This window comes from Falco naumanni, chromosome 5 (genome assembly GCF_017639655.2).
Source record: "Falco naumanni isolate bFalNau1 chromosome 5, bFalNau1.pat, whole genome shotgun sequence".
NCBI classification, from domain to species: Eukaryota; Metazoa; Chordata; class Aves; order Falconiformes; family Falconidae; genus Falco; species Falco naumanni.
In genome coordinates this window covers 16,410,925-16,423,469 of record NC_054058.1, presented here as the reverse complement: position 1 = coordinate 16,423,469, position 12,545 = coordinate 16,410,925, and the positions used below count along the sequence as shown (strand labels likewise).

The window sequence follows — 12,545 nt, the reverse complement described above, 5'->3', positions numbered from 1 at the left end:
AGTTTTTCTTAGCTCAACATCTAAATCATAGGGTTGCAGTTTTACAACAGAATTAAGTACATGTTTGGTTATGAAGTTGCTAGTGATGCTACCAATCAGACCTCTAGTTTTATCAAAGACTAACTTAAATCCACTGACTTCTGCTTGTAAATGGAAATTCCCTGGGCTGTTTCTGCTAATGTGAAAAAGGAGTTGCAACTTCCTTATAGATAGAATATGCCTGCTGGCATTTGTATTTTAAATGGAAGCCCAGAAAAAGAGTTCCTGCATTCAGTTGATAAACACAGGCACTGTATTTTTTGTCATTTATCTTGCTTACCCAGAACTGCAGTAAATGCTAACAAAAAATGCTAAAGAAGATTTATGTTAAAATTAAGGATATTCGGTTTTGAGATACATTAATTTCCCCTACCAGTGTCAGAAGGAAGCTTCACTTCTAAGTGTTCTAAGTGAGCTAGCTGCATGTCTTGTCCCCTATGCAATTCCATGTGTCAGGCATCTTCATTATCGGGAGCTTTGATTGGCTCTAATACGATTCTTTGAAGGGGTATGGACCAGAGGTACAGAACCACTTGCATAACTGGTAGCCTAACATCAAACCATTTTGGCTTCTGTATATACTTATAGGTTTAAACTTAAAGCTATGTTTTTCAGGAGCTAATTATTATTGAAGAAAAAGATTTTAAAAGTATCAATCAAACAAAAATAAGCTTTAAACCATGTGAAGGTTAATTTAGCCACATAATGAACGAATGCTTCCCAGGCCAGGCACTGGAGTGGGTATCTGCACCTACTTGTACCTGCCACCACTTGCTTCCAGTGCTGCTTTTGTAAAACATTTCCTGATTAAAATGCCTCCTAATATTAACAATGTCATAACTAGCAATTTCAGCTGTAAATAGAAGCACACTTTTTTTCTTCCCCATCTATAATTTTTTTTTCTCTCTGAGTTATTATACAGCAAGACTAGAACGGCCCATCCATCTCAGTCAAGGCTTTCACACTTGAAGTGCTTATTTCTGGGCCCAAAATTCATACAGAGATCTAAAATCTGTTAGCAAATAACCCAACATAACTGCATATGCAATGCCGTGACTCATGCCTGAAGTTCGTACGGGGCTCTCAGGGCTGTATGTGAAACGCCGGGTGGGAGAAGGCAGTGGTCGCTGGGCATCTCAGCCCTCGCCCCTATATTCCCTGCTGCACTGACTGCCCGGGGTGATAAGGCGAAGCAGGAGCCTGGCGGAGGTGGCTCTGACTTCCTGATCTGAGTGTGCTTGCGCTGGGAGAGCTCAGAAGTGGCATTGTCCTTACACTCCTCATCTTTTTGTGGGGTTTGGCACCTCCTGCCTCTCCCTGACCTGCCTGCGCTGCCTGTCAGTCTGAGTGACAGCCCTCCGCAGGGAGCAGCCTATAAGAGGGTGACAGCTCCATGCCTTGGACTACCAGGAGGATTCTGAGCTTCGGGTTGCCTTATCCCTGCTGAGTGTGTTTGCTAAGAGAAAAACTTCCTGGCATGGCTCATGGGTAAGAGAAAATCACATTAACTTTTCTCTAATGCAAAGGGAAGTGGGGGTGGGATATTCGTCTGGGAGACATGTAAAAAGGGAGTTACATGAAATACAGCACAGCAGTAACCCTGCTTCCTATCTCTGATCTGTTTTCCTAACTCACCTCAGCGTAAGAACTTGGTGAGACAACTGAATCGTAAGCTGTTTTAGCTAAAATAAGGTGATGCTAAGATCAGATTTTGCTTAAACATAGCTGATAACATAGAACCGATTCTCAAATACCACCTGCCTGCCCAGGACATCGACAGAGTGTTCACCAAGTAACTTCCCACTTTTATGTTTGTCCCTTGACAATGCATTTTCCTTTCCACCCACAAAAGCTGACTTATTTATCCTTTTGTATTTAAAATACAAGCTATAAACTGAGGAAAACATCACTGGACTCAAGTAAAAGACATACACACTGGCATAAGAGGAAAACCGAAAGAATTGCTTGTATCTTCTATAAGCCGATACATGTATTTCACAACATTTGAACGAGTTTTTTTTAAATGATTGCAAACTTCCTGTAAATAGCTGCTCATCAGGCTTTCTCAATGTTTTTCTTCTCTATGCCAAGATTAAAAGGCTTTATAAAATCAGCTGTTGTTCAAAGTATCTTTGAAGGCAAATTTACTTGGAGAACGTATTCCATCAACACTGCTTTGCAGGGCTCCATGTGAGCCATTTGCAATACATGTTTTTCTTGCTTTGACATTGTTGACTTACTCACATGATTTGCCACTGTCTCTTTAATTATCTTTATGTGTTGAGTCATTTCAGATTTATAGCAATAAAAGACTTCTTCTTGGGGCACATTCTTTGGATAGAATGAAGCTTTCATATAAGAAAATCACTTGGAAAAGACAGGCACACTATGTGAAAGTTTCCCTTGAAAGCTATCATAAAATGGAGATGTTAGATTCTTTTGCTCCAGCCACACAGCTGGTGCATTAGAGTTACTATTGCAAAAAGCCTCCCCCAAAAGTTTTCTCAGCTCTTACAACTGCAGACTAAGTGTTCTTGTTATTCGGGTGGTGCTTTATGCACGTAAGCACGTCCAATTAAGACTCCAATTGGACAAAATCCAATAGGCCAGGCTTCTTGCAAAGAAATAATTTATTCTATGTGAAAGCACAAATCTGACAACTAAGACATTTCACCATAGGGAGAGGATTGAGAATTAATGATAAAAATCTCTGTTTTGAGTCATACATGCAATTGTATTGAAAACCAGAGAGTAAGTACATGACACATTTTTTCCAGGAAAGACTTACCTAAAAGCTGTGTGTCATGGATTTGCATGAAGGTGTTGGGCTCCTTCTGTTTGAAGTTGTCCCACTTTGTATGTGTAAGCCAAGTTTATGGACGTTTTTTAAAGAAATACTGTCCAGAAAGAGGTTTTACAACATGACTCTGTAAGTTGCTAAACAAGTTCTTTGCTTTGGCAGGGATGTAGGTTTTGTTATTCTAATCTTCATTTACAATGTGTGCAGGGGCTCTGCTGTGTTTGGAAACTAAAGGGACAACAAAACAGAGAGGAAAAGTCCATGACATTATTGTGGTAGAATCCAGCAGAGAAAAAGGAGAGAAAAGGCTTTTATTTTCTAAAATTAAGTTACTTTAGAGTTTTGGGACACATTTTCTGAATGCAGGAATACATTTAGTAGATGTATTATAGTAATATAATACATATATAGTAATATATAGTAAGATGTATATATTAGTAGAAATATATTTATTAAATAAATACGAAGATTGAATTCTGTAGGTATGCTTGTGCTGTAACCCTCGCCCGAGCAGACATCTTGAGCTTGCCTCCATGAGCTCGTGTGATATTCCATAACATTTCTAAAGGAGGAAAGATCAAACAAAGCCCTACAATGCTTTATAAACACAAGACAAATCTGCCAAGAGCAGAGCAAGAACAAGCGGTAGGTACTGAAGGGATGACAGATTTTCTGTAGAGGTGACTTTTACCAAAATACATACATACTAAAATATATGTATATAAAATACTGTATACATGGGGAAAAAAAATTTAAAACATCAATCCTAACATACCCCATAATATTTCACATACCTTGGATATTCAACAGATGGCAGAGTCCTCTTCACCACTAGTAGTTACTTCCAAAGTGAAAACTGTATTAAACGTATTATGCCAGTACTCAAACAGATGGGAAAAGCTGATGCAGCAGAGTAGTCAGCAGGAAGGTCCAGAACTGGGGGGGAAAGTGACCCGATAAGACTAGGTCAGTCCAAGGTAACATGAATGTAGACTTGTAGTTTGAGAAACATCTCTGGTACTGTCCTGTGAACTTCCCAATCCAGCTCTCGTGACTTCAGCCAAGCTGGTGAGATGAACAATTTTCTGTTTAGTATTGGTTTGTGAGCTCTTTTGAGAAGGAATTACTCTTCTTAAGACTCTGGAAAGAATATGGAGGCATGGCTGAATATAAAAATGCCGCTGGTGGTGGCTTCCGTGGTAGGCTGTGAGGCTGACTCCCCGTGAAGCTGAGCAGGTGCCTTGTCTGGGCTGCACAGCCAGTATGGATAATGTGATGCTGCAAGTCACACTTCTGCTGTATAAGCAGAGCCTGCGGTTTGGGCAAGGGCTGAATATGTGCCCTCTGTGCCAGCCTCCTTCTGCTCCACTGTAAGATCCATGCAAGTACTTGTTCCAAGCAAAAATCTTCTTTCATATTCGTGTTTAACCCTAGCAACAAACATATTCTTTGGCTCCCATATACTAGAATCTTTAGTCCTTTTCCTTCTTTCAGGTATCGGTGCTTATTCAAGCCCAGTTCAAAATTCAAGTTCAAAATTCCACCAGCAATGATCTCAAAGTATTGCAAAGCCCAAGCAAAAATGGACTGCCGGTGCCTCCAGCGTAGCTGAGGTATACGATGGCTCAGATGCCCCGTTGCAGCAGACCGAGGTGAGGCAGCTGAAGCAGTTACGGCTGTCTGCCCTGCCCTGCTGCAGGAGGTGGCTTTCCCCACTCAAATAATGCAGTGTATAATATGACTATCATATATGTCCTTTACGCTCCTCAGCTGCTGCAGCTTATCTTCAGGGGCATTAATGTAAAGTGGCTGCTTTTGCCTCTTTGCTCAGGGATGTGAATTCCTTTGGGCAACAAGCTCTCAAGGAGTTAAGCACAGACTGCTTACACTTTTCAGGATTTTAATCTTGGGCTGCATGAACTCCATCCCACAGTTACACTGACAGTTCTGGAGAAAAAGGATTGCTCAATAATGTGGAAATAAAAAGAAGTCTCAGTGCTCCAGGCACAGTTTGCCACTTTCTGTTTCTTTCAATATGGAGCTTAGGCCAGCAGTTTCTGAACCAGCCATGAAGTGCAGTCCAGGACAGAAGGCACATAAAATCTTGCTGTACTGCTTCTAGACTGTTCTCCCACCATTTGATTAATGCCCTCTCCTCTGCTATGACTTCTATTCCCTGCCTGCCAACAAGGGGGCAGGTACCCACCTGTCCCACTTTTTGCTCTTCCTGGCTCTCTGCCAAGCTCTGCAAGCTGCCTGACACCAAGGCTGCCCTGCCAGAGGACTGTTGGTGACCTTACCACAGTATTTGTTTGCTGTTTCTGCTAGAGAGCACGGAATTTGCCACTGGCAGGAGGATGCAGCAAGTATCTCCACTCTGGCTAGAACAGAAGGAGAAGGCATAACAGTAATCAGTTAAGGAGGTTCAGAATTGAGCTTGAAGGTGCCTTGGTTCAGTCTGGGAAAACCAGTTGTTAAAATCATGGCAAGTTGCCCAAACTGGCATTTGAAAGAAATGTCCATCGTTGACAAATTTCTGCACTTCTTTTCTTTTCTTGAGAACATCTAATTTGGAGGAGAAATTAAAAATTATCAAGCAGTTCTTCTCTGAGCTTCAATACATGTGCTGGTCTGTAACTGATTAATTCAACTGTCAGTCATTTAAAGATTAACCCACTTCTTTTTCCTCTCTACTGTGTTCTTTGTCTTGATCTTATGTGTTAATGTGGACATAATGCCCTTGAAAGTGGAGCTGCCTTTGGGCAGTTCATCACAAATGGCAACCCTTCCTAAACCTTGTTAATAGGATGGATAGACTTCTGAAAACTTTACACTATTATGCAAGACAAAATTCCATTAAAATGAGGAAAGGCCAGCCCAGGAAGGTTTGTAAGTGCATAAGAGATCAGTCCATGTGAGAATTTTATTGTATGCAGACCCTGTGTTTAGAGTCTCCGTTTCAACTTTATGCTAGGAAGGAAAGAATATCTACTGTGGAGTCTTGCAGGAAAAAATGTAGGAAGAGTGTATGTAAGATTGTGGCTAGAAAAGCATCCTAGAGAGAATTCTTTGCTTCCTGTTCTGTTGTGTAGTGTTGCTGCATGATGATAATCTCCTGTTTGCCACTGGTTTTCACATAGAATCCTCCTGAATGAAATGCCACCATCTTCATTTTTATTTCAGTGCATGGAAAATCTAAAATAACCTTAGGGAAGGCTCAAGTTTCCTTACAGGTTACCTGCATTCTTTAGATACCAACATGAATCATAAGCTCTATGGATTTTAGAGCAGCACTGACAATAAGGTGTGGGGAGAAGGGAAAGCTGTCCTGATGACAAGCTAGTATCCAGAACATACAGTGACATTAGACAACTCTTTACTTGCAGAAGGAATGTCATGTGTCTTTTACAACATGTATTTCTCTGAATTGCTTGACAGGAAGGCCTTAAATCATGAACTTTCTAAACTTTTCAATGAGATGTGGGATATGGATGTTAACCGCCTTATGCCTGGGAAAGACTACACTATTGATTTGCAGGTAACCAAACCAATTGCTAAATCACGTGAGTATCAAGGGCAGTACGGTACTGTAGGAAAAGGTGTCTGCAAAACTGCTTTTTGCTAAAAGAGTTGTCTATACTTCATTGTTTTCACTAACAGAATAGGCAGGACTTCCTAATGATGAAGGATCACTTAGGAGCTGGAACAGTACAGAGAGCACATCAGTGGTCCACACCACCTAGATGCTGGTTATAAGTGGAGTCTCTGAGGTGTCTGCCTTGGGTCCTATAACACTTAATCTTTGTCAGTGGCCTGGATGATGACATGGAGTGCAGCCTTTCCAGTTTTGCAGACGACAGCAAACCGTGATGATCAAGTTAGTATGCTCAGGCTTCTCTTCAGCTGAACATAGGCAGGCTGGAGAAATAGGCTAAGGAAGGAACATCATTAAATTCAACAAGGGCAAATGTAACCACAACAGGATGCCCAGAGAAGCTGTGAAATCTCCATCTCTGGAAGTTTTCAAGGCCCAACAAGATGACACCCTGAGTAATATGGTCCAGATTCAGTGCTGACCATACTTTGAGCAGGACTAGAGATGTTCTGAGGTCCCCTTCACCCTGGATGTTTCTGTATATTTGTGACTGCTCGTGTTTATGGTCTGGGTGACCTGCAGTGAGGGAGAAGGGGAGATAGGTCCCAAGTCATTCTTGGGGGAATAAGGGAGGATTTTGAAGAATTCATGGTGTGCCGTAGCAGAGAGGTGTGGGTGAGGAGGGTTTCAGGGTTGTTGCTACCAGTCTCAGGGAACTGTGAGGGAGGAGTGGGTATCAGATTTGATGAGCAGCCATTTCACTCCTTGCCAGCTCAGCGCAGTGCAAACATGACCATCTGTTTTGGCCACAAATGGCAGCAGGCCACTGAATATCCAGTATCCAATTTTTGTACTCACACAAGTGCCCAAACAATTTATTTCAACATTGCTTCATATTATAAGACATAATTTTTGTTGCTGATAAACTTGAAAAAGGAGTACCTACCTCAGGCCAAAATCTGTGGGGAAAACTTCACTCATATGGTTTCTCCATTTCTCAGGATAAGGCTTTAGTTACCCCTTGCTCATGTTAATAAACTGCTACTCATTGTTTCTCCTCTTTCCCTGAGAATGCCCTCTTTGGAACAGAAACTTGAAAATTGCCAGGAAAGCCGCCTTTCCATTTTGGATGTGCTTATTGGTAACATTGATTAAAATGACCTTAAATGCAGCCAAGCAGAAGTCCTTGAAAACTTCAGAGCACCAGGATGCACTGGTCCAAAGCTGGTGGAGCCGCACAGAACTATCTCAGCATCTCCCTGGCACTGAGGCAATGGCTGGGGCTGCAGTCATGAAGTCAGAAAACAAAGGCTGAGCCTGAGAGAGCCTACTCAGGAGGCTGCTGAGGAGCTGCATTGCTCAAGCATCATCACAGAAAGGAATTAGACTGGATAGCTTGAGGAGTGGGGACTCAGGAGAGAAACAACCCCTCTGTTGCACTGCATGGCCTCATAAATTATATGCAGTCTATCTGCGGGTTACAAAGGAACAGAGAAGGAAGGTGCCCAAATCTTCTTTTTATTTATTTGTGGTGGGAGGAGGGAGCCTTGGATCTACATTATTTCCTTTATTACTTGTGATGCATATAGCATAGTAGCACAGCTGGTTACTGATCACAACTGAACTAGGACATGAGTCATCACAATCATCTCTGAAAATGAGTCAACAGAGAAATTTCAGGCTTGTACAGTGTCAAAGATTATGTCTTTTTTCCTTTATGCTGGCAGTTCTCCTGTAATGTCTTCTCTTGATTCGTAGGAAGACAATTCCTAACAAAGAATCCTGATAGCATTATGGGGTTTGTTTTGATTATTATAAAAGCAGGCACTGTCTGCTCTAAGGACATCTTTCATTGTTTTACTCTGGTGTTTCTCCTAGGGAAAAGCAGGTGCCGCACAGCAAGCTGACAGTGCTGTGCAGGACAGCGCAGCCAGACGGCTGTTTCATAGCGTGAATGAAGAACGCCTGAAGAGCATAAAAACTTTTGCAAGTGAGACCCATTATTTTGTTAATGGTGGAAGTGAGTTGAAGAATCCATGCTGGTTTTTATGTGTTTGCCTAAAATGTAACATCATATATAATGTGGATGGTGGTGAGGATCATCAGGCCACATGTCATTTGAAGGTAGTTTCCACAACATTTGCATGGAGGTTACCTATAGCCTCACCCTTAGGAAGAACATCCTTTTTTGCCTTAGCCAAAATCAGAATTTCTTTGTGGTTCTTCCACAAGTGAATTGGATGAGACTGTTGTCATTGCTTTGATGTTATTCCATGTATTGAAAAGGACACCAAAGTAATCTTTTCCTGCTTTGCTCACAGATTCTAGCCCTTTGGGGTGGTTTGATGCTGGCTGAATGCCAGGTGCCCACCAAAGCTGCTCTATCACTCCCCTCCTCAACCAGACAGGGGAGAGAAAATATAATCAAAGGCTCATGGATTGAGACAAGGACAGGGAGATCACTCAGCAATTACTATCACAGGCAGAACAGACTCAGCTTGGGGAAAATTAGTTTAATTTGTTACCATTCAAATCAGAAAAACACCTTTCCCCCACGCCTCCCTTCTTCCTGGGCTTAATTCCTGATTTCTTTACATCCTCCTCCAGAGCAGCACAGGGGAACAGGGAATGGGAGTAACAGTCAGTCCATCACACGCTGCTTCTGCTGCTACTCCCTCCTCACACCCTTCCCCTGCTCCAGCGTGGGCTCCCTCCCACAGGAGACAGTTCTCCATGAACTTCTACAATGTGAGTCCTTCCCACGGGCTGCAGTTCTTCATGAACTGCTCCAGCGTGGGTCCCTTCCACGGGGTGCTGTCCTTCAGGAACAGGCTGCTCCAACATGGGTTCCCCGCAGGGTCACAAGTCCTGCCACCAAACCTGCTTCATTGTGGGCTTCCCATGGGGTCACAGCCTTCTTCGGGCATCCACCTGCTCTGGCATGGGGTCCTCCATGGGCTGCAGGTGGATAACTGCTCCACTGTGGACCTCCATGGGCTGTGGGGTCACAGCCTGCCTCACCATGGGCCTCACCATGGGCTGCAGAGGAATCTCTGCTCCAGTGCCAGGAGCCCCTCCTGCCTCCTTCTGCACTGACCCGGGGGCTGCAGGGCTGTTGCTCTCGCTCAGTCTCACCCCTCTCTCTCACTGATGCAGATTTCTTTTTTTTTTCCTCCTTCACATGCTGTCAGAGGCACCGCCACCATGGCTGATGGGCTCGGCCTTGGCCAGCGATGGGCCCGCCTCAGAGTGGCTGGCATTGGCTCCACTGGGCATGGGAGAAGCTTCTGGCAGCTTCTCACAGAAGCCACCTCTGTAGCCCCCCAGGTACCAAAACCTGTCCATGCAAACCCAATACACTCTTTCAGATAGCACTAGGTCCACAGCAACTTCTTGCATTTCTGTGGGGGGCTATACTTCAAGCATGCCTACGAACGTATGTTTCTTTCCCTGATTTTTCTTTTCCCCAGATACAGTTCCATTAAGCTGATTGAACAGCTGGCCTAATGGAGAGCACAGTTTTTCTCTGTTCACCCCACTCTTCACTGAGCCACACAGTTCTGTGTCTATTGAGGGCAGCTCTGGTACTCACTGAACCCTACACCAAGTCCCTTCAGCTCACTAACCTGGCAGAAAATTACTTAAGTTCTTGACCACAAGTATTCTTCTACCAGCTTGGTGTGCTGAATCGGCCCCCCGAGTCCGCTGCACGTCAGAGCACGAGTAGATGAGGTGACAGGAGGGATCAGGTGGCAAAAGGGGTGCAAAGGAGAAAATGAACACATCCACTCAGTGGCCACACGCTCTAGCTCAAGCCATGTCATGTAGGTTTATGCTGTATTATTCCTCTACTGAAGTAATGCTCACAAAGCCTTCTGCCAGCATAGCTCAAGTTCATAAGCCTATGTCCGTAATTTTGGTGGTCAGATATGATTTGTTTTGGTAGAAGGTTGTCACTGCTTCAGCACTTGGTTCCATAAGGACACTCAGTAGCAAGCTGTTTATCTTAAAAGAACATCAGTGGTCTGGCCTTGAGTCACCTCTAGACCTACACCCAACAGCCTAGCCAAGCATTAAATTTGACATACATGTGAATGTCTTTCTCTAAGGGCTGTCAAGGCATGTCACATGGCATCTTTTTATGATGGCACTCCCTCATGTCTGAATCACAGGTATGATCAGGCATATGGCATGTTCATCGGGATGAGCATGCTGAAAGCTTCTCTTTTTCTGCAGCCTTTATTTCCTTGTTGGACAACTATGAGACATCAACTGGTGTAGCAGAAGTAGTGACTCAGGAAGAAATAGCTGAAAACAATTGCTTTCTTGATGCTATCTTAGAAACAGAAGTCATGAAAGTGAGTAACACAAGATCTTTTTTAGTCGCTGAAAACACTGAATTAAAAAGTAAACTGTGTGTGTATCTTGGTTTTATATCCTTCAGCTAGCTCATGAATATCTGCTTAAAAAAAACCTAGCAAAGGCAAACCTTACCGATTTCAAATATCAGCTCTATGACATCTGGTTCCAGCTCTATGCCAGGAAAGAAGGAGACAGGTATGTTTGATGGATATGGCCCCTGATAATCTCTACACTATTCTGACTTAGGTAAATACAAGCCCAAGTGCCATCTGTTACACACAGAACTCGAAAACCACCTCAGAATACGGCCTAAATCGGGTGGTTGTTGCTTCTACACAGGTTGTGTTTAAAGACTTACTGATCAGATACTAATAGTAATTGACCATTAGAGTATATAGCCTCCAGCTGCACTTTTTGTCCCTGATCACAGGCCTTCAACCGCAACCATTCATGCAGTTCTCCCATCTAGAATTCATCAGTTTGTCTGTTAGTCTTTTATGGGAGACAGTGTCAGAAGGCTTGCTAAAATCTGGACAAGCAGCAGTGAAGCATCTGTGGCATTTACTAGCAACCTTCATCATCAAATACAAATTCAGACTTCATGGCTAGATTTCATTGCAAGTTTTGTGCAGAGTAAGAAAGAAACCCAAACAAATCCATACAAATAAAATAACTGCTCATGAATCAACCTAAACAAGCTTGTGCATCTTCTTGCCTTTTGCCTCTGCCAATTTGAACTATTTAAACATGTAAAAACCTATCTAATATTCTTTGGTTTATTACAGACCTGATTCTTGTGGTTTTGAACACGTTTTTGTTGGAGAAACAAGGCGTGGTAAACAGATCTTAGGTTTGCACAACTGGGTGCAATTTTACCTTCAGGAAAAGCGCAATCAAATTGACTACAAGGGATATGTCACTCGGAAGAACAAAACCAGGGTAAGAACAACCAGGGTGCCTTTGCAAATAAGACAAATGGAACCAGAGGTAAAAGCTGTCGTAATGAATCAAGGCACAATGATGCAATCATAGGTTCAACCGTTTTGAACCTAATTTGCCCAGGTGTATATAAGCAGAAGAAATACTTGCATGCCCTCAAGTGCAGCTCCTTTTTTTGCAAAAACTATTTTAAAAAGCATTGCTGGTGTTTACAGAATTGCAACACTGCTGAAGCTTAATTGACATAAATGATCATGTATACTCCAGAAGACAGGAAAAAGGCTGTGCTCCAGCTATAGCACCCTGGTACAGCAAGGGTGACTGAATCTTGCAGTGCTCTCAAAAATCTGGAGTCAGAAATTCTATCTGTCAACATCATTCCATTGTTTTGTTTATGCTTTCAGCCTGACAAAGACGACCAAGTTTTGAGCATCCAGTTCAGCTGGAAGGGCTCGGTCAAGCCCATTGGAAGCACCTTTATTGGTGTCAGCCCGGAGTTTGAATTTGCCCTTTATACCATCATTTTCCTGCTGGCTGAGGAAAGAGTCACACGTGAAACAGTGAAGATAGAGGAATATGAGCTACAGATCGTTGTATGCCGCCATGGGCACCACATTGGAACAGCATATCCAGTACTCCTGAGCACCAGTAGTGAAGATTAGTAGCTAGAGCGATCAGGCAATTTTTTTTTGGGGGGGGGGCAGTGGGGGAGATGGGTGGAACAGGACACACAGGACCAAACAGTGCAGTAAGCTGTACTTTCATGTGTTGTTTTATACAACTTATTTCAAATAAAAACTGATTACTCGC

At 43.0% G+C, this 12,545-nt stretch overlaps 1 protein-coding gene across 2 annotated transcripts; it reads left to right on the top strand.

Annotated features, from left to right (window-relative positions):
- The first annotated feature begins 1,245 nt into the window (after positions 1-1,245).
- LOC121088719 (poly(U)-specific endoribonuclease-B-like) lies at positions 1,246-12,545 on the top strand. 2 transcript variants are annotated; one of them, XM_040595206.1, is made up of 7 exons: positions 1,246-1,527; positions 6,282-6,377; positions 8,313-8,424; positions 10,671-10,792; positions 10,879-10,991; positions 11,582-11,735; positions 12,140-12,545. In XM_040595206.1, the coding sequence occupies exons 2-7, from the start codon at positions 6,318-6,320 to the stop codon at positions 12,395-12,397; spliced, it is 819 nt and encodes a 272-aa protein (XP_040451140.1). In that variant the 5' UTR covers positions 1,246-1,527; positions 6,282-6,317; the 3' UTR covers positions 12,398-12,545. The 2 variants fall into 2 exon arrangements, with proteins under 2 accessions (XP_040451140.1, XP_040451139.1); XM_040595205.1 differs by having other exon boundaries at positions 1,248-1,527; positions 6,278-6,377.

Excerpts from the sequence above, each read along its gene's own strand:
- LOC121088719 (XM_040595205.1), top strand. Across the intron at positions 6,378-8,312 it reads ACTACACTATTGATTTGCAG|GGAAAAGCAGGTGCCGCACA; the intron begins GTAACCAAACCA and ends TGTTTCTCCTAG. Across the intron at positions 8,425-10,670 it reads GAGCATAAAAACTTTTGCAA|CCTTTATTTCCTTGTTGGAC; the intron begins GTGAGACCCATT and ends CTTTTTCTGCAG.